The sequence below is a fragment of the Zosterops lateralis genome (genome assembly GCF_965231275.1).
Source record: "Zosterops lateralis genome assembly, chromosome: 13".
NCBI lineage: Eukaryota > Metazoa > Chordata > Aves > Passeriformes > Zosteropidae > Zosterops > Zosterops lateralis.
The window spans coordinates 8,723,072-8,743,344 of NC_139773.1; the positions used below are offsets into that span (position 1 = coordinate 8,723,072).

General features: G+C 43.2%; 1 protein-coding gene across 1 annotated transcript; it reads right to left on the reverse strand.

Moving 5' to 3' along the window:
* Positions 1–9,935: 9,935 nt before the first annotated feature.
* Positions 9,936–20,231, reverse strand: LEO1 (LEO1 homolog, Paf1/RNA polymerase II complex component). The gene is made up of 12 exons (XM_083870980.1): positions 20,157–20,231; positions 18,671–19,396; positions 18,277–18,381; positions 17,676–17,770; positions 16,873–17,018; positions 15,403–15,487; positions 14,982–15,076; positions 14,570–14,704; positions 13,754–13,889; positions 13,279–13,465; positions 12,910–13,007; positions 9,936–10,206 (listed from the first exon to the last, which is right to left on the reverse strand). The coding sequence occupies exons 1-12, from the start codon at positions 20,212–20,214 to the stop codon at positions 10,102–10,104; spliced, it is 1,971 nt and encodes a 656-aa protein (XP_083727106.1). The 5' UTR covers positions 20,215–20,231; the 3' UTR covers positions 9,936–10,101.
* Positions 20,232–20,273: the final 42 nt, after the last annotated feature.

The following is a 20,273-nucleotide window of genomic DNA, read 5'->3' on the forward strand; positions in this document are numbered from 1 at the left end:
AAGTCCTGATACAAATATAAACATGTCACATCAGACAGCAACCAAACTTTCTGTAGAAAACCATAGGACCCACAATCTCTCCAACCAAGCAAGAAGACCTTAGGGCTGTTTGCTGCTGGCAGAGCTGTGTGCAGCCCTGTGCAGAGCCCACTCACCCAGTGACCTGCTGGCTTCTGCTGTAGGTTACCTGCCACTGCCATGGCCCCATCAGCCCCAGAGGTTGTGCAAGGCCAGCTTTGGGCACACACAGCTGGGTTATCTGAGGTGACCACCCAGGATATGTTCAATTAAATATCTGTTGTACCAAAATAACTGTGGCAGCATTGAACTCTGGGGCAAAAATGAAGGGTAACATCTTTAATACACAGAATTAGCAGCCCTCAGAGGATCTGTCTGGCCTGGCTCCAACTGGGAATTGTTTAAAGAAGATTTCAAGCCTTTACCAGACCTTCCAGGCTCTCACCTCCCCTCTTGCATCACCCACAAAGAGCACAGCAAACCTTTGTACCTGCACCAGAGGTGGGTGAAGCAGAAAAGCCCCCTCAGCAAGCCTGTGCACCGGAGCACACCAACCTCCAAGTGGTCAAACACATTATGCGATAAGAAACACCAACAGCCCCTGAATAATTTATGTGGTAAACTATTTTTGGAGCATTTGATCAGCTCTATTGGCGACCATCACTTTTGCTGAATCAACAGCCCCCATCAGAGCATATGCTGCAGTGAAAACAAGCTCTGTGACAGGTTAGGAGAGACATTTACTAAATTGAAGGCTCGCTCCGCTGAGCCGTAACGCGGCGCATCCATGGAAATGCAGGCGGCCGAACGCTTCCTCCAGCAGAGTCTGAGCACACACCGTCTGTCCCTGCCAGCCTTGCCATTAGCATAACCACGTGTGCAGCCATAAATCAGAACGAGGGAGAACAGAGCGGGCTGGCAGAAGAGCAACAGAGAGAAAATACATCGCGGGCCATTTTGCGAAGGGTGGTGATGAGCCAGTGTCAGCTGAAAGCAGCACAGAGGGAACAGCTCTGCTCCTCGGCCTGGGGGAGTGGGAGGAGGCTGGAGGGAAACAAGGTGTTCAGCTGCTCTTGAAAATGGAAACAAACACGCCAACATTATTTTTTTAAAGATACAAAAACCTTTGTTTTGTTGCTAAATACACACTTCATGTTGGAATTTACAAGCAGGATGAAGCTACTGGTACTGAGTCCTGTAGAGGAGTCAGAGGACCCAAAGCAATGGGGGAAATGCAGTCAGGAAGCCCAGGAAGGGTCCTGGGGAGAGGCCACTCTGCACAGCTGCCCTGGTACCTCCCTGAGGCCACTCAAAGAGCTGCTGTGGCTCAAGGGCTGCCCACATCTACACAGGGTAGAATTTCCCTGAGCCAGCCCTCCACTTCAGGAAGCAGTGCCTTGGATTTGCTAGGGGCAAAATGATCAGGTTTTACTACAAACATTCTCCAGGGACACCCCTCACTCCTACAAAATCTGAAATCCCTTCCTGCCATCACCTTTCTCTAAATGGCAGCTGGGAACCACACTTCTGGTTGTACAGAGTTGGCAGATTTTTTGAAGAAGAAAGCAAACCAGCCATGAAGTGCTGCTGTTGGACAGGTGACAACCTGATCAGCACTGGGATTGGAAACTCCTCTTGCAAGTAGCACAGAGGGCACATGAGCCCCTGTGCTTGTACCCAACTCCATGGAAGAACCTGTGGGATCACCTTGGTAGACCTGGCAAGGAAACAGCCACTGCTTGTCTCCCCAAAGGTGCGTGGCTTTGGAGAAGAGCAATCTCAGTGTGTGCTGGGACCTACAGCTCAGAATGTGAATCCCCCTGATATTTGGTATGAACAAAGCACCAGCAGAGTCTCACAGTCTCCCCTGTATCACGCTGAGGCTCACGGGGCTCACAGGAACACCCTGGCCCAGCAGGTTATTTTGGGGCGGTGAATCAGCCCCGAGCCTGCCAGCGCGCATGACAAGGCAGGAGAGCTGCCAGCTGCCCTTCAGCTGCTGGAGCAGCTCCTCTCTGCACAAACACACTGCCACGACACCCACTCTCTATCTGGCATCAGTAGATTTGACACTGCTGTTAAGTACAGGAATCGTTCTAGAGCACAACAACAAAGTCACACGCGACAGGTTTAACCGAAGCTGCGTATTTCCCTGCTATGGAAACCAGTCACAAGAACCAAAAAGCTGCCCAGGGACAGGAATTTTGTGTGCTGCTCTCTCCTAATCTGTCCTGTTCCCTTCTGAAGGAAAAAACTGATGAACAGCAACATGAACTAGTTACAGCTGGCCCACAGCAGCAATCTCAGCTTTTCACATCTAAGCTCTGCCAATACATTTTCAAGGTCACGCTAAAGAACAAGGATATTTCATCTCCCACCTCCAAATGACCTCATGCAATGTGCAGCCTTGCTTCATCTTCACGAAACAGACTCCTCACATACAGACAGACAATAGACCTTTCAGTTGTAAGGCCTAAATGCACCTTTTTTTTTTTTTTTTTTTTTTTTTTTTTTTTTTTTTTTTTTTTCCTCCAGAAGCAGGAATAATCCAGGGGTCTGAGCAAATGGGAGCTGACAAGTGCTTGGTGGTCCACAGGTGAATGAGAGAGACACCACCAGTTTAGGAAAATGCTCAAAAAGCAGCTATGTAAATTGCAGCCCTTCCTTGTTTACAAAATGTAGAAAATGTACTGACTGAAGGTATAGCAAAAGGTGAGCTGAGACTCAGAAAACCTCTGGAAAACTGGAGACAGCTAGGCAGCACAATCAGCCCTGTGAAATCACAGGTTAAAATCTGTCAGAAAAGCTTACATCAAGTTTATCCTGTCTCAGAGGACAGAGGTCCATGTGCAAACCTATTTTTCTATGAATTTACACCCACTGGTGTTTCATGCCAAGCAACTCGATGACCAAGGCGCCCAGTACTCTACTGCAGAGTTGTGGCTTTAGAGATTTGCTACTCTCCACATCTCAGCAAGCATTTTCCTGCTTTCTAAACCTTTACAGGGTTTGTAAGGCAAGCTGCCATGTAACACCAGTCCTGCCATGCCACACCAGGGCCCCAAACTCACCTCCTGAGCCCCAGAGAGATTTCACACACAGGTGTTGTGGGTTGAGTGCCCACTAGAATTATTTACCAGCAAAAGTGTGCACAACCAGCATGACAGGCTAAACCCCAGCACTGGCCACAGCTCACACGACCCTTCCCACAAACTATCTCAGAGCAGGATAAAATTACACCTTCCCTGAGAAACACCATAACTCGGGCAACAGCCCAACACTTCAGACTAGCAATGCAGCCCAGGCTGGCAGGAGCAGCAGCACAGGGCGAGCACACAGCCCCAGGTGGAAGGATAAAGCGGTGAGTAATGGGAGGCCCGCACGTGTTGGAGCTGCACGGGCCGGGCTCAGGAGCTCCTGACCCACGGCGGGTTCCAGCAGCCCCAGCCCGGGGCTGCACCGCTCCCTCCCTCCCGAGCTGCCAGGGCACGGCACCCAGGGCAGATGCCTCATGCCTTCCTTGCTGAATACAGAAAATTTTTTTCAGCCTAAATTGCATTAATATGTATTCTTTCTTCTTCTTCTTCTTCTTCTTCTTTTTATTTTTGTTTTTGTTTTGTTTTGGTTTGGTTTTGGTTCTGTTTTTTTTTTTAATTTTTAAAGTTTTTTTTTAAATGGAAGTTTTCAGTTTATTTTACAGCCACCTTTGTCGCCAGTTTTAAAACACATACATTTATATGGCTTGGAAAGAACCATCTGCAATAACAATTTGAAGAACATATCCTTCTGGCAGATGACTTGTGTACTTCTGAGTAATTAGGGTGTTTATAAAAAGCTGGGGCATTCCTGTTTTGTTTTTTTCTTTTTTAATTTGTGAGCCCACTCTTCATTAAGTGCCACACTTCCCGAAGAGCGAGAAATAATGTTCTGCCTCTCTGAGCCTCGGCTGCAGCAGCCCCCGGTGTGAGAGGCCAGGATCTGACACACACATCCCAAAGGTAGGTTCTCCCAGCCCTCCTGCACCTCTGCAGGCTCTGCCCCAGGGCAGGTGGGTGCTGCAGAAGCAGCTGCACATTCAGACAGGCCCAGCTTCACCCACAGAGCCCCTCTGTGAGGTTAAACTCCTGCTGGGAGTTCTGCCTCTTCCTTGCTTCCAAAGCATCAAGACTTTCCCCCCTCTATTTAACTTCAGATTTCCTTTAATCTTAAAGCTTTTCAGGTTTTGGAAACAATGTGTTGTAAGAAAAACCTAAAAGCTGGACCTGTTCAAGATCAAAGCCCTCTGAAAAGCCAATCTACTACCTAAAATCTCTAATAACTTTGGAAAGACTATATACTCTTAAAATTTTACAGTCACAGTCTGCTGGGAGGAAAAAGAAAAGTTTGCTCAGAGTTCACCCCTACAGCATGCAATACACCAGTCCTAAACCACTCCCAGAGATCCCTCCACACAGCTCAGATGTGACACCTTAACTGTGTCAGAGCTGGAGATCTCATTTCTAGATCCCTGGCAATAGAGCTGATCTGCCAGCACGCCTTGGATGATGTTGTGTAACAGAAACCTGTTTGGCCCAGGAAAGTCTGAAGAGATTTAATAAATTGTGAAAGGAAGGCAAGAAGGAAAACAAAAACAGGGGTAAAGAGAGGCTCAAAAGGAGTCCGTGACACTCAAAGTAATTTTTTTCCCTAACCAAGCTTCCTTCCAGCTTATATGGGAATTGTGTTTCTGTGCAGGAAAGTGAGTGTCAGATGAAAACCACTGTCATATCCAATGCTATATCCCAACTGTCCCAAGCATCTAGGTCAGCATTCTCAACCCTTTCCAACTCACAGCCTCAATTCTTAACAGTAGCATGAGCTCATCTGCATTTCCAGCAGAAGCCTCTTCCCAGCCACCCAGCTCCTCTTAGTTACATGGTGTGGATCTCTGGCAAGTCACTTCAGAGACAGAAATCAGACTTAAAAATGCTGCCCCACACAGTGTGACTTATGCAGAGGTGTAAGTATTTGTAAGGAACACACTGCAATCACAATGCTTTGCATATTTATGTAATTCCCATCATGTAAATCCAGAATGCCCTTAATAAATGTCATTGCACATGTATTAAGGACATTTAAATGGCTTGAAAGATCTCAGATAATCCAGCTTACTCAAAAATTTTGCTGGCTAACTGAAGGGAAAGTTGTCCCAAGAAAAAACAGGAGCAGAGGTAAATAGCTGAGGAACACAGCAGCCCTGAAGTCCAGCAAAGTGCCAAATCACAAAGTGACTCAAGTCTTCAAACTGGCAGTGCAGCATTCAGACATTTATTTTCCCAGTATCTAGCAATGTTGTGCTGTGGCAGGACTAAATCTCAGACAGACAACCACATACATGGTGCTGCCTGCTACATGCCAGCAGCTACTCAACTTTAGTGTTTGAGAAAGTCTGAGAGCCAGAATAATCCTATTTATTTCTGAGAGATCAAACAGGATTTGCAGAAGGGTAACATATCCACAGATTAGTGAAATGTTCTCAGTTTAAATGTGGTCACTTTGCAATCATGTCCAGGACGTATTTTCATCTGTAGATTTAAAGGATATTTTGACCATGAGAGAGACATGAGAAGTGGAAAATACACATTCATATGTATGGATCCATGTGAGAAAAACCTGGGAGTGGTATTCATAAAACACCAATCCCTCCTTATCTACCTCTCACGCATTTTGACTCATACAGGAAGGTTCTTCTGCTATGAGCAAAGAGAACACACCAACAGCTCACAGCATCTCCTTAGTACAAAAAGAATCAACATTCTCTGGTAACTGACTTTTCTAAACAAGGTTTTCTTTGGGAGGAGGAACTTCAAGACACTGTCAAAGCAGCTGTTGTTTAGAAAGATAGAGTCCAAGCTGGCCTTATCTTAACAATTAATTCATAATGAATCTAAAATTATGCCCAGCTCTAAGTGCCCCACAGCCAGCAGAGCCATGGAGGGGAGCACTCTCTCCATCTGCCTCAAGTGACAGAGGGGCTGATCTCTGGAGAGAGCCACAGACACGAGGAAATGGGGGAACCTGTGTCAGGGAAGCTCAGCTTGGATTTTAGGAAAATGTTCTTCACCCAGAGGAGGGTTGGGCACTGGAACAGGCTCCCCAGGGAGGTGATCAGGGCACCAAGCCTGACAGAGCTAAAAACGTGTTTGAATGCTCCTAGTCCTGTGGTTTAGTTTTGGATGCTCCTGGTCCTATGGTTGAGTTTTGAATACTCCTAGTCCTATGGTGAGGTTTTAAGCAGCCCTGTGAGGAGCAGCAAGTTGGGCTCACCAATCCTTTTGCTCCCTTCCAGCCTGAGAAACCCTGTGATTCCATGTGCCAAACCACACCTGCAGCTGCAGCAACTCCCTGTTGTGAAGAGCTTCTCAGAGTTCACTGTCCACAAAGGTCTTAACAGGGGCTTAGGTGTGAAACTTCCCTGTCTTTGCTGTTAATTCTTTGTGCACTGACACGACTGTGAGAACAGCAGTATCAATCACTCAGCTCACAACAGAAAAGCCTTCACCCAGCTCTGAACCCACTGCTTCCAAAAGAAAATGCAGCCCCCCTTAGATGGTGGGTAAACACAGCTCAGTTTACAGCATCAAACCCCTGATGTGAGCTGAAGGGCAGCAAGGAACTCTTCTGAAGGAGCTCTCTACAACACTCTTGTTCTAAAAGCAAAAACCAGCCATTTGCTGCTGAGATCTTGGGAAAACATTACCTAGCCAGTCACAGCAGACACAAACCTAATTATCAACCAGACAAGCACCATAAATAACCTAAATAGATGCACAGATGTTACCTCTGTGATAAGAACAGGGGCAGTTCTGCAGCTCATTCAGTCACTACAGGACAACTCCTGAATATTCATTCCCCTACCCCATATTTTTTTCATCCCACTGGAATTAAGGATATTTGAAATCAGATGTGGCTATTTCAATACCCATCAAACATGAGTATTAAATTTTTATTCACAGCAACATCCTATCCAGCATGTCTACAGTAAGGGCAGCCAAATCAAATTAGCTGGCTGTCAAGATAAAAGTCAATATATTCCCTATGTATTCCCAGTATCCATGACTGCAAGAGAAGGAAGTGTCCTTGGGTTTATCTGAAGATGTAATTCCATAATGGAATACTTTGGCTCAGTGGGTAGCAATGCCTTCAAGGTGCTGTGCTCAGCTGGGCTGCTCTGCCCTGACCTAAAGGCCACACAAACTTCCAGAACATCCTGGTGCCAGGGCTTGCTCCCTGTGACATTCCCTGGGCTCTGACAGCTCCTACTCAAACCTGCCCTGAGGCAGCTGTGTTGCTGCTTCCTGGCTTGTTTGGCAAACTTTCCAAAAGGTTTCAGTCCAGACCTGAAATGAACACGGACAGTGACCAGGCACAGCCTGTAACTGCACGCTGCACTGAGTGCTGAAATAAAGGCCATTTTGTCTTGATATCTTCAGAGAACATTCAGTAATAAATTCCTGTACTTTCCACTGGAGATACTTGTCTTTCTTCCCAAGAAAGATTCATTTGCACATCCTACTTAGGAAGGAGAACACTTATTTCCTGAGGGAATCTGCCCCCCCTCCTACCTGAGTAGGAGTGTTTTGCTTTCACAGCAGTGCCCACAGACAGCCAGAGGTCAGGGCTGAGCTCTCTTGACACCGTGCAAACACACCTGAATCTTTTACCAGCCTACCAGAAGTACTCAGCAGACACTAGAACAGGTTTTATGCACCCTCATTCCATCAACAGACACACTGGGAGGCTGGGAACAGAGAGAGCAAGAATTGTCTTTGAGTTAAAGAAAACCATACATTAGACACACAGCTAAAAAAATACTGGGGATAAGGCTAAGTTCATTCAAGTGACTTTAATTACAAGGTGATTGTTAAACCAATTTAAGCTGAGAAAACACTTTCCAGAAGTCCACATTTAAATAAGACTTTAAAAGAGCAATTTACAAAAGACGACAGTGTAAAAAATTACTTCTTTTCATCTTCGTAATCCACAAAAAGCCTCATTTTTGGAAGCTAAAGTGGACCTCTTACTTAGTAAAGGCTTAGTCAGCACCAAACTTGCGAAAGTGATTAAAACATTTTCACTCTTAGGAGTGTAGTAAAAATAAAAATAGGCAATTTTCCTTTAAACTGATATAAAAGTAAACACATTACCAGTGAAATGGTGCTGTGTTTCCATATGCTGAATTTGTTGTTTTAAGAGGTATCTGGGAGGCTTTTATGTGAAAGTACAGCCTGTTACATCTATATATAATGAGTCCCTTCCTAAACAGCTGGCTTCTTCCTGAGAAAGTTACCAATGGAGAGCAGGTAACCTCATGTAAGGAACCAGTCTCCCAGCAGAGGTCTAAACTAAGAGGATTACAGGGTCAAAATTCCAGCAGCTGGAGGACTTTATCTGCACTTTAAAGAGGCACAGAAGCTCTCAGATAACTATTTAAGTATAAGAAAAAAGAGTTTCTCAGGCACTCAGATGTCCAAGCTGAAATTTTTCACTTTTTCTTACTGTAGTCAGCTGCTCAGCAGAATACATTAGCACATGCAGAGCTCTTTGCTCTGCAGCCACAACACTCCTGTGCCTTCCAGACAGGAGAAGTGGAGGTAGAGCACTGTGGCAAACAACTACCCTAGCTAAAGATGACAAAAGCAAGATGTCCAGGTTGAAAGCTCTAACTCAAAGAGGCAAAGAATGTCACAAGCAAAATGCTCACTATGAGGCACCTTCTCATTTCTGTTTTAGGAAAAAGCCAAATTCAGTTTGGCAGAAGAGAGATGAGGACCAGTCCCTCTTCAGTAACTACCAGCTACTTTATTTCAGCTTATGTAACACAAATCCACATCATAAACCTTGCACAGCATCATTCAGTGGTTTTGTTTACAGGGACTTCAGCTACTTCTGCTTTCTCAATTTTAAGTGACATTCAGGCTCTGCAGGACTGTGAGAGGAAAAAAAAAAAAAAGAAGGACTGTGTCAGCCAAAAAAGCAGCACAGATAACATATGAATGCTCTCTGACCAGTGAGAAAAACTGCACATGGGTATTTAACCTCTGAAAGAAGGAGTGGAGAAGTTATTTTTTTTTTTTACTGCTTTACAGCTGGTATTGCATTGTCAAATAAAGTGTTTACAAGAGTGTAAATGCAGCAATAGTTCTGTCCAGAATATTCCCCTCCAGCAATGTCCCAGCTGAACAAAACCATTTATAAAACCTACCAGAATCAAGAGGAAATGGCACCCTAAGAATTACATGAGGTTGAGACACTATTGTCATGTTGTGTTTTTTGCACTGTGATTCATTTCACATTTTAAAGCAGATTTTCAGTTCTGCTTGCAGAAATGTCAGTTTTGTTAAAATAAGTAATTTTACTCTGACATTTACATCACTAGCACATGGCTATTATTATTATTGTTATTATTATTATTATTACTGCTCAGTCAAGATGTAGATACTCATTCTGGTCTTCAATGCATGAAAAATAAATGTCTTCTGTGATCAGTTAACTGTAAAGTTCATGCAGTTAAAATGATTTACTCAAACATAGCAAGAAATATTTTTAGTCAGCAAATTATACCAGCACAGTAATGCACTGTCCAGTAAACAGGAAATAAGGAATATCTAGGGAAGATACAGACTTGTACTGTACCACTTATGTTCTTAGCAAGCTCTATCATCATACCCTTGTCAGGCAAACTTCTCATTTAAGCATTCCACAGAGATTAGCAAGGCTTCTCCTAATGAACTCACCAAATTACTGACCAATTCACTTGGTAACCAGCTACTACAGTTCTCAAAACTGAAATACACTCTGCAAGGTAAAAATCAGCACTGTGATTATCCCTGGTGCAACAGTAGCTGCAATGAGACAAAACTCTTAGAGTCAAAGGAAGTCAAAAAAACTTTATTCACACCAGAAACGCAGACTTAGGAATTTTCCTTTATCAAAATAAGCCCCTTATGGTTACTTACATCTGTGCTCTAACAGAACTGTACAATATATATAAACATATATATAGAAAAAACAACAACGAAAAAAATCAACTGCTGCGCTTCCTTAATCATCATCTTCTTCCTCTTCATCACTGATCACGTATTTCTTAGGCTTCTTACTTGCTTTGTCATCATCATCTGCTTTTCTCTTTCCAGAAGGTTCACCTTCCTAAAGGCAAAAAAAAGGATAAAAATAAACCACCATATTTTCAGCTAAAATAGAAAAAAACACAGAACAGCAAAAAGACCTCAAAGTCTTTCTTGTTAGAACAGCAAAATTACTAGTTCTAGTTTTCCCATTCTGTGGTACTGTGAGGCAGGGCTGGTTCCACAGGGCTGGTTCTGCGCCAGTCCCTGCCCTCAGCGCTCCTGCCCTCCCCAGAGCAGGAGGGTCCAGGAAGCTGCAGGTCTGTCCCCTCACTGGCCCTGCATCCACACCTGCTCTGCCTGAGCATGGTATGCACATCTGCATTGTCTGCATTTACAGCATTTACAGGGGCACTCTCAGCAGGGCTCATCAGCATGGACACCTCGAATTTGCAGTGAATTTCCCAGTATACAGACACATTCCCTTCAGGCAGCCCCTGAAGCTTTGCTAAGTTTTCCAATAATTTATACCTGTATGGCCTCAATCAGAGCTGCTGAAGCAAAGAAAAAATTCAGAAGTAGGCAGGCATTTTGTCCATTAGGAAGACAAAACTAAACTAACCACTCTCTGGCATAAAGAAAAAAAATAGGAGGAATCACTGGCATTCAGAATCAACACCACTAGCTTACAGTCCAAGAAATGTAACAGTTTATGAGGCTTCAAAGTGCTGGTTAAAGGAACTCAAATCACTGAGTTAATTACCTGCTTACAAGCAGTACTATAAAGACTTTCATAGGGTTGATGTTCAGTTTTTGGTTCATGGAGCCAACAGGTTGATTTTTGCTCCATGTAGATTTCCACCAGTTCAGTCTGAATCATCCATCCAAAGAACATTTTAAATCACAAGCTGTTCATGCAAAACTCATCAATTGTGACATGAGGAACAAGTGGTAACTGAACTGTTGTTGAAAACAAAGAGTATCTTTTAAAATACTCTCAGGTCTAAGTAACCTCGTCCCTTTTTCCGTTTGTTGGTTTTGGAAGTGTGGGTTTGGTTTTTTAATTTTTTTTTTTAAAGCAACTTGCTTGGATTTTAAGGAGGAAAGATTGAGTTCTAGAACTTCAGAGTTTCAGAACTCTAAGGAATAATTATTTATCCAAAAGCATTTGATTCTATATTAAGTAAGTACCAAGAGAATTGCAGTTACAAAGGAATCTTAAGCATGGAAAACAGAAATTAACAGGGGTGGGAATCTCAATGATAGCTTCTTCCTCACAACAAACATTTTCTTGTAATCTAGCTGGCCTATTGTTCAGTGAGTCATCTTCCTGTTCAGCAGAATATCCCCATTAACTGCAGCAACAGTGAAACTACTTGCTGTGTGGTGATAAAGTGTATTATTAATAACAGACTGACATTTGCAATAACAGTAACAAATTGTTATCAGCACAAAGATTTGTGCTGGGCTGTTGACTGGCAGCAGGCGAGAGTGAGTGAAGGAAGGCAGAGTTCCACATGTGGGTTTGTACTGAACACTCCCCCTGTGGGGACTGAGCACAGCAACTCGAGCACCACTGGGGTTTTCTGTGACACTGCAGCACCACTCCAAGGCCCCAGAGGAGAATTACCTTCCTGTCACTCTTTAAAATGGAGGCTGCTGCTCCTCAAGCAGCAGAGAAATGCTGCTGATTAGATCTTTCCTACTGAGAGAATGCAACTGCCAAGTCCTCACATTGCTGTATCATGAACTGACACATCTAGTAAGAGTCTTAAAAATAAACAATTCAATTTCTACTAACAAACAAACACAAAAATTACAGTTTTGTCTACATGAGTCACTGTCGCTGTTAAATTTTCTGAAATATTAAATTTTCCTGATGGATAATAAAAAGCCAGAATCTGTCTTTAGAAGACAAAATTAATTTTTACTTCCACTTCACATTACAATGCCTGTTAGTGCAAATAACTCAGCTGACTCTGTAGGAGCACTAAGAACCTGCACTGAGCACTCAGAGAACACCCAAGGGGCTGGGGACTGAGGCCTCCCAGGGACTTTACAGGAAACACAGTACAGCAATGAAAATGAGAGCAGCTTACCCCTTGTGTAACACTGCAGTGCTGTATCAGCAGTGACAGGATTGAACTAAACCTCAAATGCAATGTTCACAAAGACTCATTTAATGATACCCAGCAGTCATAACTTACAAACCAATAAAACACCATTTTAGATTAGGAAACAGCATTATTGCTGTAGCCAACAGTTAATTTGATCAGGGTCCAATGTTTTACATGATACTGGGGTGATGAAAAAATGTATATTTAGCAATGGACAATAAGTCTTTTTGCATCTTTTATTAGAGGGTTTTTTACCTCTTTTATTTAAAAAGAGCAGAAATACCCTGTGAAAATGCTTCCACTATTTCCATAATAAACAGGAGAGGACCATGGTAACTTAGGTAACACTGCATTAGGATTCCAATATTAAGTCTTCTTACTCCTTGCATAATTTTGGTAAAGTCATTTTACATAACTCTGCATAAATTTTTCCATCTTTAAATCAGCAATAACAATAGTGTCCTCCTTTGGGAATCACTCAGGTCTGTGAACTAATGCAGTGCATAAGAAATTGGTGATTAATTACCATGGAAAGCATGCCAAGTCAAATAACACATTCATCAGGACGTAAATGAAACCACAGAAGTCCCAAGTTTAAACACTAGATTTAGTGAAGGAAATGTTCCTCATTAAAAATGAGCAGCTTAGGAACAAAGTCCTTCTCTTACCTCATCACTATTAAGTTTCTTTGCCTTGAGTAATCTTTGGGTTTTATCTTCATCGGAGCCTTCGTCACTGTCAGAAGAGTAGATTCTAGCACGTTCCTCTGCACATTCCAGAAAAAGATAAAAGGACAAATATATTAATCTGAAACTGGTGAGGAAGAGAGAATATTAAAGATGTCTTACATTTAATACCACAAAATGTTTGCAGAATCTAAGTTCAGAGTGAACAAAATAAACTTACACAAACTGAATTAACATCTCTTCACGTATCAAACGAACTCGCAAAATCCTGTCTAACCAGGGCTCCCCAGTGCAATTAGGCTATGTGAATCCCACAGGTCTTGGTGCCATGCTGCTCAGGCTGATGCTTACCCCTGATGCCCCCTTTGTATCTGTTTTTGATGGCTGCCAGGCTGATGGCATCGTCGCCCTCGTCCTCCTCGTCGTAGCGGTCGGGCTCCAGGTAACTGGCGCTCAGCCCCCGCTGGTGCTGCTTCTCCCGCATGCGCCGCTGCTGCGACTCCCTGCGGATGGACGCCCGCAGCCTCTCCTCCTCTTTCTGTGCAAACAGACAACGGGCTGAGGCATAAAACACAGCTCAGGACCACCTCGTGTTCTACTGCAGCTTTTGAAATCATCTCACAGCAGCGTAAAGGCTGCAAATGTTCTCCTTGTTTGGGTGTCTGCAAGGTTAATCAAGCCATGCCCATGGATTGTAGCTCTTCCTTAAAACTCCAAAACATTACTGCTTTTCATGAATCACACAATATTAAAAAATGTCCAGCTGTATTACAGTTGTGATAATTTAGATTAAACCAGCAGATCAGAGAGTTCCATGCCACAATACCTTGATCATTTCTGTGCGCTGAGACTCTGGATCACGGCCTGCCATTGGCAAAATACGAATTTTCTGCGTCTTTGAACATCTGTCTGCCAGAGACAGTGTCATCTTCCTGTGAGTGGCACTGTCTGTAGAGTGTGGCCTGGTAAAAAATTTCTAGGGGTTAAAAACTTCTTTAAGGAACATACCCATTTTCAAAAAATAATGGTAGGGCCAACATACTCAAAAATTCAGAGATTCATCTGCACAAAAGTAAAAGCACCAACTCTTTTAAAAAAGTATTTATGTGCACTGTAACAGCTACTGGAGACAGCAAGTCTTCTCTCATAAAATCACCAGTCTACCCATTAACAGTTGGACTCAAAGACCCCTAAGGTCTTTTTTTACCCTTAATGATGCTACAATCCTACCACCTTTGACCCTTATCAACCTAGACATCTGTCCTAACAGTTCACAACAATATCTCAAGAGGCAGTTGCCATCTTGATAGCAACTGTAACTCAGACAGAAGATCAATTTCAGGGAGTAGTAATATTTTTTCTGACTCAAATGAGGACTTGCATGTAAAAATGCAAATTAAAATATATACAGAAAAAGCCTATATGTAGCCTACATAATGCAGGAAATGGCACATTAACATTCCCAACTTAGATACCTAATGTAGGACAAATCTTACTGAAAATGTGAGTTTGGAAAATAGCACATTGTTATTAACCAGTGAAGCTTGAAGCTTTACAAACTGGTATATCTAATGTTTATATACTAGTTACAAGACTTAACTGCAAAAACAGTATCAACAATTGATATAGAACAGCAGTTTACCTGAAGGTTAACTTGGTCTTGAACACAGCCTGTCCTTGCAGGCCAGTCCCTTGTCTGATGAACAAATGATTGTGATCTCCTTGTAGCGGCGCCTTGTACACGTCAAAGACCTCATTGCCCAAGTGGAGGGACATGCTTAAAAGAGATTCTCACATCAGTCACTGGATAAAGCCACTGCAGTCTATTTTTTTTCCTCATTTATAAATGGAGAAAGCCTTTATGTTCCCTTTTTTGTATCTAGCCAATAATTATATTTCAATCTCAACTAAGCAGAGCATAAACCTTTCAAAGCACTGAGACTAAAATAATTTGTACTGTGCAGAACTGATGTCAAAGTTTGCTGACCTACCTTCCAATTTTGCATGCCATTGCAAGAACTGCATTACTTCAGTAACAAAGAGTGCCAACTAACCTTCCATCTGACCATTTAACTATCCGTGCATTACTTTCTCTGATCTCATTCCCTTCCTCATCTCGTCGCATCCGCCATCGTATTGTGTTTTCTACCTGCAGGAGGAAGAAAACCAAACAGTTTTACTAGCTCATAAGGAATACTGTGATAAAATATACTGTATATAGGTCAAGAAGTGCAATTAGAAAGGCTTGATAATTTGTGCCATAATGCAAAGAAATAAAGGTGGAAAGTATTGCTTTTATAGGTGAAATGCAGCTGTCAAGCTTTTCAAAATTTCTGACTAAACAGATTAACTTTCCTCAGTGTCCACACTTTCATAATCTGAAAACTCAAAACACCGTTCCAAAAGACCTGAAATAGACTTTGAAGGAAAGTGCCTAGGTGAGTGTAAAAGACAAAAGGAAAATCAATATTATACCTTGAGTTTTAACCTAGTTCTACCCTCTTCATCAAGCATCTCCTCATCTTCAAATTCATCTTCATAATACTGAGGATCAAAAGGTCTGCAACAAATTTTACAACACATTCTTTATTCTTCTAGGAAAATGAATCCAGATTATTGCAGAGTTGTGCAAGTTAACAGGTGCTTGAGAGGTTTATTCCCTGCCCACAACAGCAGGCCCTGCAGTGTGGGAGGGCCCTTTCTGCAGCCAGGAAATTCGCTGCACTAATTCCCAGCCTGGGGGCCCGACCCAAGTGTCCTCTCTACCATCAGCTGCAGGGTAACATTCACACCCTTGGAATGGTTCCAGCTGAAGAAAACAACTCTGCCTCAGAAAATTCTGTTTCTTTATATCAGCATGATGAGGTCAGGGTTAAGACTGGAACAACAAATATATGAGATCGTACAGGGAAAATGAAATGGAAGAAATATTTTATAAATGAGGTGAATTGTGGATTTTCTAAAAGCACAGTCTTGGTTGGTTTTTTCTTATTTCAATCTCAAAACTAACCAAAGAGAAAGGAAGACGAGACTGTTTTTCCTCCCTTCCATCAAAAAATCCGATGACTGTGCTGGGAGTGAGTGGGGGGAACCCTTTCCCAAACCTCCTTCCGAATAGTTCCCAGGCAAGGGGAAAGTGATAAATGGACTCTGCTACTGTACAATTCTATTTTCAGTCCTGTCTGACCTCCAGAGATCACCAAGACTTCTCTCACTGGTAACAGCCACCACGCAGACTTTGAACAGTTCTCCCCTGAAACAGCTTGAAACCCCAAGCCAGAATAACTGAGCTGAGGTGTGACACCAACAATACTGAGCTGTGCAGCTGAAACTGCACCTGGGGAACAGGGCAAGGAAAATGCTCAGCAAAACACTCAGATCCAACAGCACTGTGCTGCAAGTGCTGAAGGAGGCCTTTAGAGCCAAACCTAACGTCACAAACAACTCTAATAATGGATTTTGCTGCTCCTTATGCATTCCAGTAAATGTCTTCAGTTTGGGTTAGGTGAATAGGAAAACGTAACCAGCCTTTTCATGAATAGTACATGTAATGTACACATAAAAAAAGGCCTTATTCTGAAATTCAAAATTATGTTTTTAATCACTGGAAAGTGCATAAAGATTGTGTGCATTTGCCTTTCACATCTCTGAGAGCCTAAACTTATGCTTATAATTCAACTGATAGCATGTGCTTTCAATTAAACCACATTTTTGTCTGGTTTTTACAGACAATAAGTTATTCAATCAAGCTGAAGCCCAACTTAATAATAAAATTACCTGATTAGAAAACAACAGCCATTACTATCGACTAATCACAACCCAAAACATGCATCTTAATGTCAACAACTTTAAATAGGGCAAACACATTTAATTGTATTACTAAACAGAAGTAATTTAGGGAAACACTAGAAAACTTTATCAATCCTGTATGTGATGTGTGATTACCTGGGCTCCACACTGAGGAAGTTGGGCAGCTTCACAAAATACAAATCATTACCCAAGTCTGTGTTTACTTTGGGTATTTCTACCTCTATTCTGGTCTCTGGAATAGGCTCTTCTTCCTGTTGTTCTTGACTCAGTCCATTCTCATCCTAATGAAAAAAAAAGAACAGGAGCATAAGTGAGAAAAATCTATCTGGCTACTGCTGCTCTAATAATTACATTTAACTTAAAGAAAAGTCATTCATAGGCACAGAGAGATCAGGAAGATTTGGATAAAAGAATTAAGGCATTTTCATTGAAAGGAATTCAATTCAGCATTGTCATGTGGTACTTTAAGTGACTTCAAGCACCAGTGTAAACTCAAGAGACCAAAGACGACAAAGAACACCAAAGACGTCAACAGAGTTTTCACCTGAGCAGTGGGGAACACTTTCTACAAGATTAAAGAAGGCGTTTTTATCTATTATCAACAAATGATGAAAAATTATCATAAAAATAAAAATATTTCTCAAATAGCTGAAATAAGGTACCAAAGACAGCTATGGCTTTGTATTTTACTTGGTAGCAATCAAACTATTTATACTTTTTTAAGTACAAAAAAGTGGAGCAGGGATGGCGGAAGGCAGATAAATCTGATATTGTTATGTATAAAATTGTAATAATTCTTTCAACTGGGACAAAATTAACTGTAATGCTACTTAATGTCGCTGTTCTTTTTTTTCCCTAGAATATTACCCAACTCAATTGGTGTTTTGCATTTCAAAGTGGAATGGCATGCTAATTATCTCAAATTCAAGTCCACTCACAATGGGCTGTCCTGGGGTTGGTGGCTTGTCCTCTCCATCACTCCCTGAGGAAATGTCATCAGCACCTCCAAACAGATCCATGACATCTGCATGCTCTTTAGCAGAAAAATTACAGTTTAAAATCACACATATATATGCACACACAGCCCTAATACAAGATTTAGCAAATACAGAAATCAAGTTGAAAAATGGCAACAGAAGAGTGTAAGATAATCCTTATTCAAGTAACTAAAGAGAAGTAAAGAAATGTTGTTACACATTTTGGACGTTTTACATCTCAGAAAATAAACGCCTCTTCCTCAGCCAGCTAAACCATCACAACACACAGTACAGGTTCCCTGGGCTGCTCTGATTAAATGAACCTTTTTTCAGTATCTTATTCCAGTAAAAAAGCATGAAAGAACATTTGCAGAAGAGAAAACTCGACAGAGCTGACTGGAGAGGATCAGCATGTGTCTCCCACAGAGTGATGCTGTTTTGTTATTTCCATGGCACCGTGCAGCAAATGCTACCAATTCTACCCAGCCCTGTGGCTGATGAATGGCACACACAAGAGGAGAATTAAAGGACCCAAAACCCCACAAACCCCCCCACCATTTACCTTTCTGCCCTTCTGTGTCACTCTCTGCTTCTGAATCTGATGCAATTGGTTTCTTCCGCTTCATTCGCAGAACTTCATCCTCGCTGTCGCTGCCCCTTGCAGACTCTGATAAGGAGCAAAATTATTCTCAGCAAATTAAAAATTTTGGTCCACAAATTTTAAAATTCCTTTCTATTAATAAGCTCTAAAAGCTTAATAATAATACATAAGCTTTTAGCTTATTAATAGGCTTATTAAAAGCTGCATTAAAAAAATTTTGCAAAGATGACTATAGTTAAAAGCTATGTAATTAATGCCTTTACACTAAAGTGTCAATCTTTTCAGGCCAATGTAAGCAAAACAATAAAGACAGACCAAACCAGCAGCAAATCATTATTTCTGTATTCAGCCCTACCAGATTTGTGCTCTTGCTCCTCCTCATCAGAGTGCTGGGCCCTCTCCTCATCATCAGAGTTCTGCATCTTCTCCTCGTCAGATCGCTGGGCCCTTTCATCATCGTCAGAGTTCTGCATCTTCTCCTCATCTGAGGCCTGTGGCCTTTCCTCATCATCAGAGTTCTGCATTTTCTCTTCATCTGAGTTCTGGAGTCTTTCCTCATCATCAGACCCCTGTGGCCTTTCATCTTCATCCGAGTTCTGCGCTTTCTCCTCGTCGTCGGAGTTCTGCTGTCTCTCCTCATCGTCAGAGTTCTGCTGCCTCTCCTCGTCATCTGACTGATCACTCTTGTCCTCCTTGCCCCATTTCTCATCCTCTGAGTGTGCTTTCTCAGAGCCATCTCCCTCTGAGTGGTGGCTGCCCTCCTCTGAGCCGTGCTCGCGCTCATCCTCGTCGTCGTCGTGCGCGGCCTCGGAGGCGCTGTGCTGGTCCCCGTCCGACTGCTCGTTGTCCTCGTGCTCCGAGTGCCCCGAGCCCTCAGAGCGGTTGTAGGACCTCTCCGAGTGGTTGTCACTCCCTGAGTGATGGGACCCCCCTTCGTCCTCGCTGTCATCTCCAAACAGCTCCTTGTTGCTGGGTTTAATGGCCTCCCTGTCGTCGTCCTGGTCGCTGTCACTCCCCGAGGCGTTGCTACCGGAGCCGGCGTTTTCCTGCTCCGAGTCCGAGTCAGAGCCAGAATCCGAATCTGCAGAACAAACATCACCATTTCAGGAGTCAGGATACCCCTCTGAGGATGCACGAGGTGATGTGCATTGCTTTAACAAAAGCCCTGAAAACACAACCCAACCCCCAGACAGAACCTGCAGAGAACTGTAAACAAGACCAACAAAGGTACCGAAAACAGTAAAATAAAATGTCACAGTCAAAGAAAGGCACAACGAAAAATGATGGATGTCCCAATGAGTTTCAAACCACAAGCCGTGATCTAAGATTCTAAAACTGCAGAAGGAATAAAGAATTACACAAACGAAGAGAACAATTGGAATAGTGAGGAAGTGGAGTAAGATGCGGCTTATTAAATCCTACAAATCCAAAACTGTCACTCTGTATTTAATCCAAGTCATCTACCCAGGGAGGTTTATGACAATGGAGCTACTCCTCAGTAGCTAGTAAATGCGCTTTTCAACAGGGAAATAAAGAACACCTGCCTTAAAAAGTCATTTACAGGAACACAGACAAGAATTTTGAAAACGTCAGGGACTTAAACCAGGTGCTGCACGGTTTCTAGAACTCGGCTGCAGGTGAACACCCTCCCCTCAGGCACCGACCCCCGGCCCGCGGCTCCGCGCCGCTCGCCCCGCTCCCTCCCTCCCTCCCTGCCGCCCTCACTCGCGGGCCGCGGCACGGGCAAGGCGGGGCGGGCGGCGCAGCCCGCGGCGGGGGCATCCCGGGCGGAGGGAGGGGGAGAAAGAGATAGAAAGAGAGAAAGAGAGAAGCGCCCCAACCTTTGTGCTCGGGCTCCGAGTCCGCATCGCTGCCGAACAGATCCGCCATGTCGGCCATGACGGCAGCGCGGCCCCGCCGGCGCCGCGCAGTGACGTCACACGGAGCGCCCCGTGCGG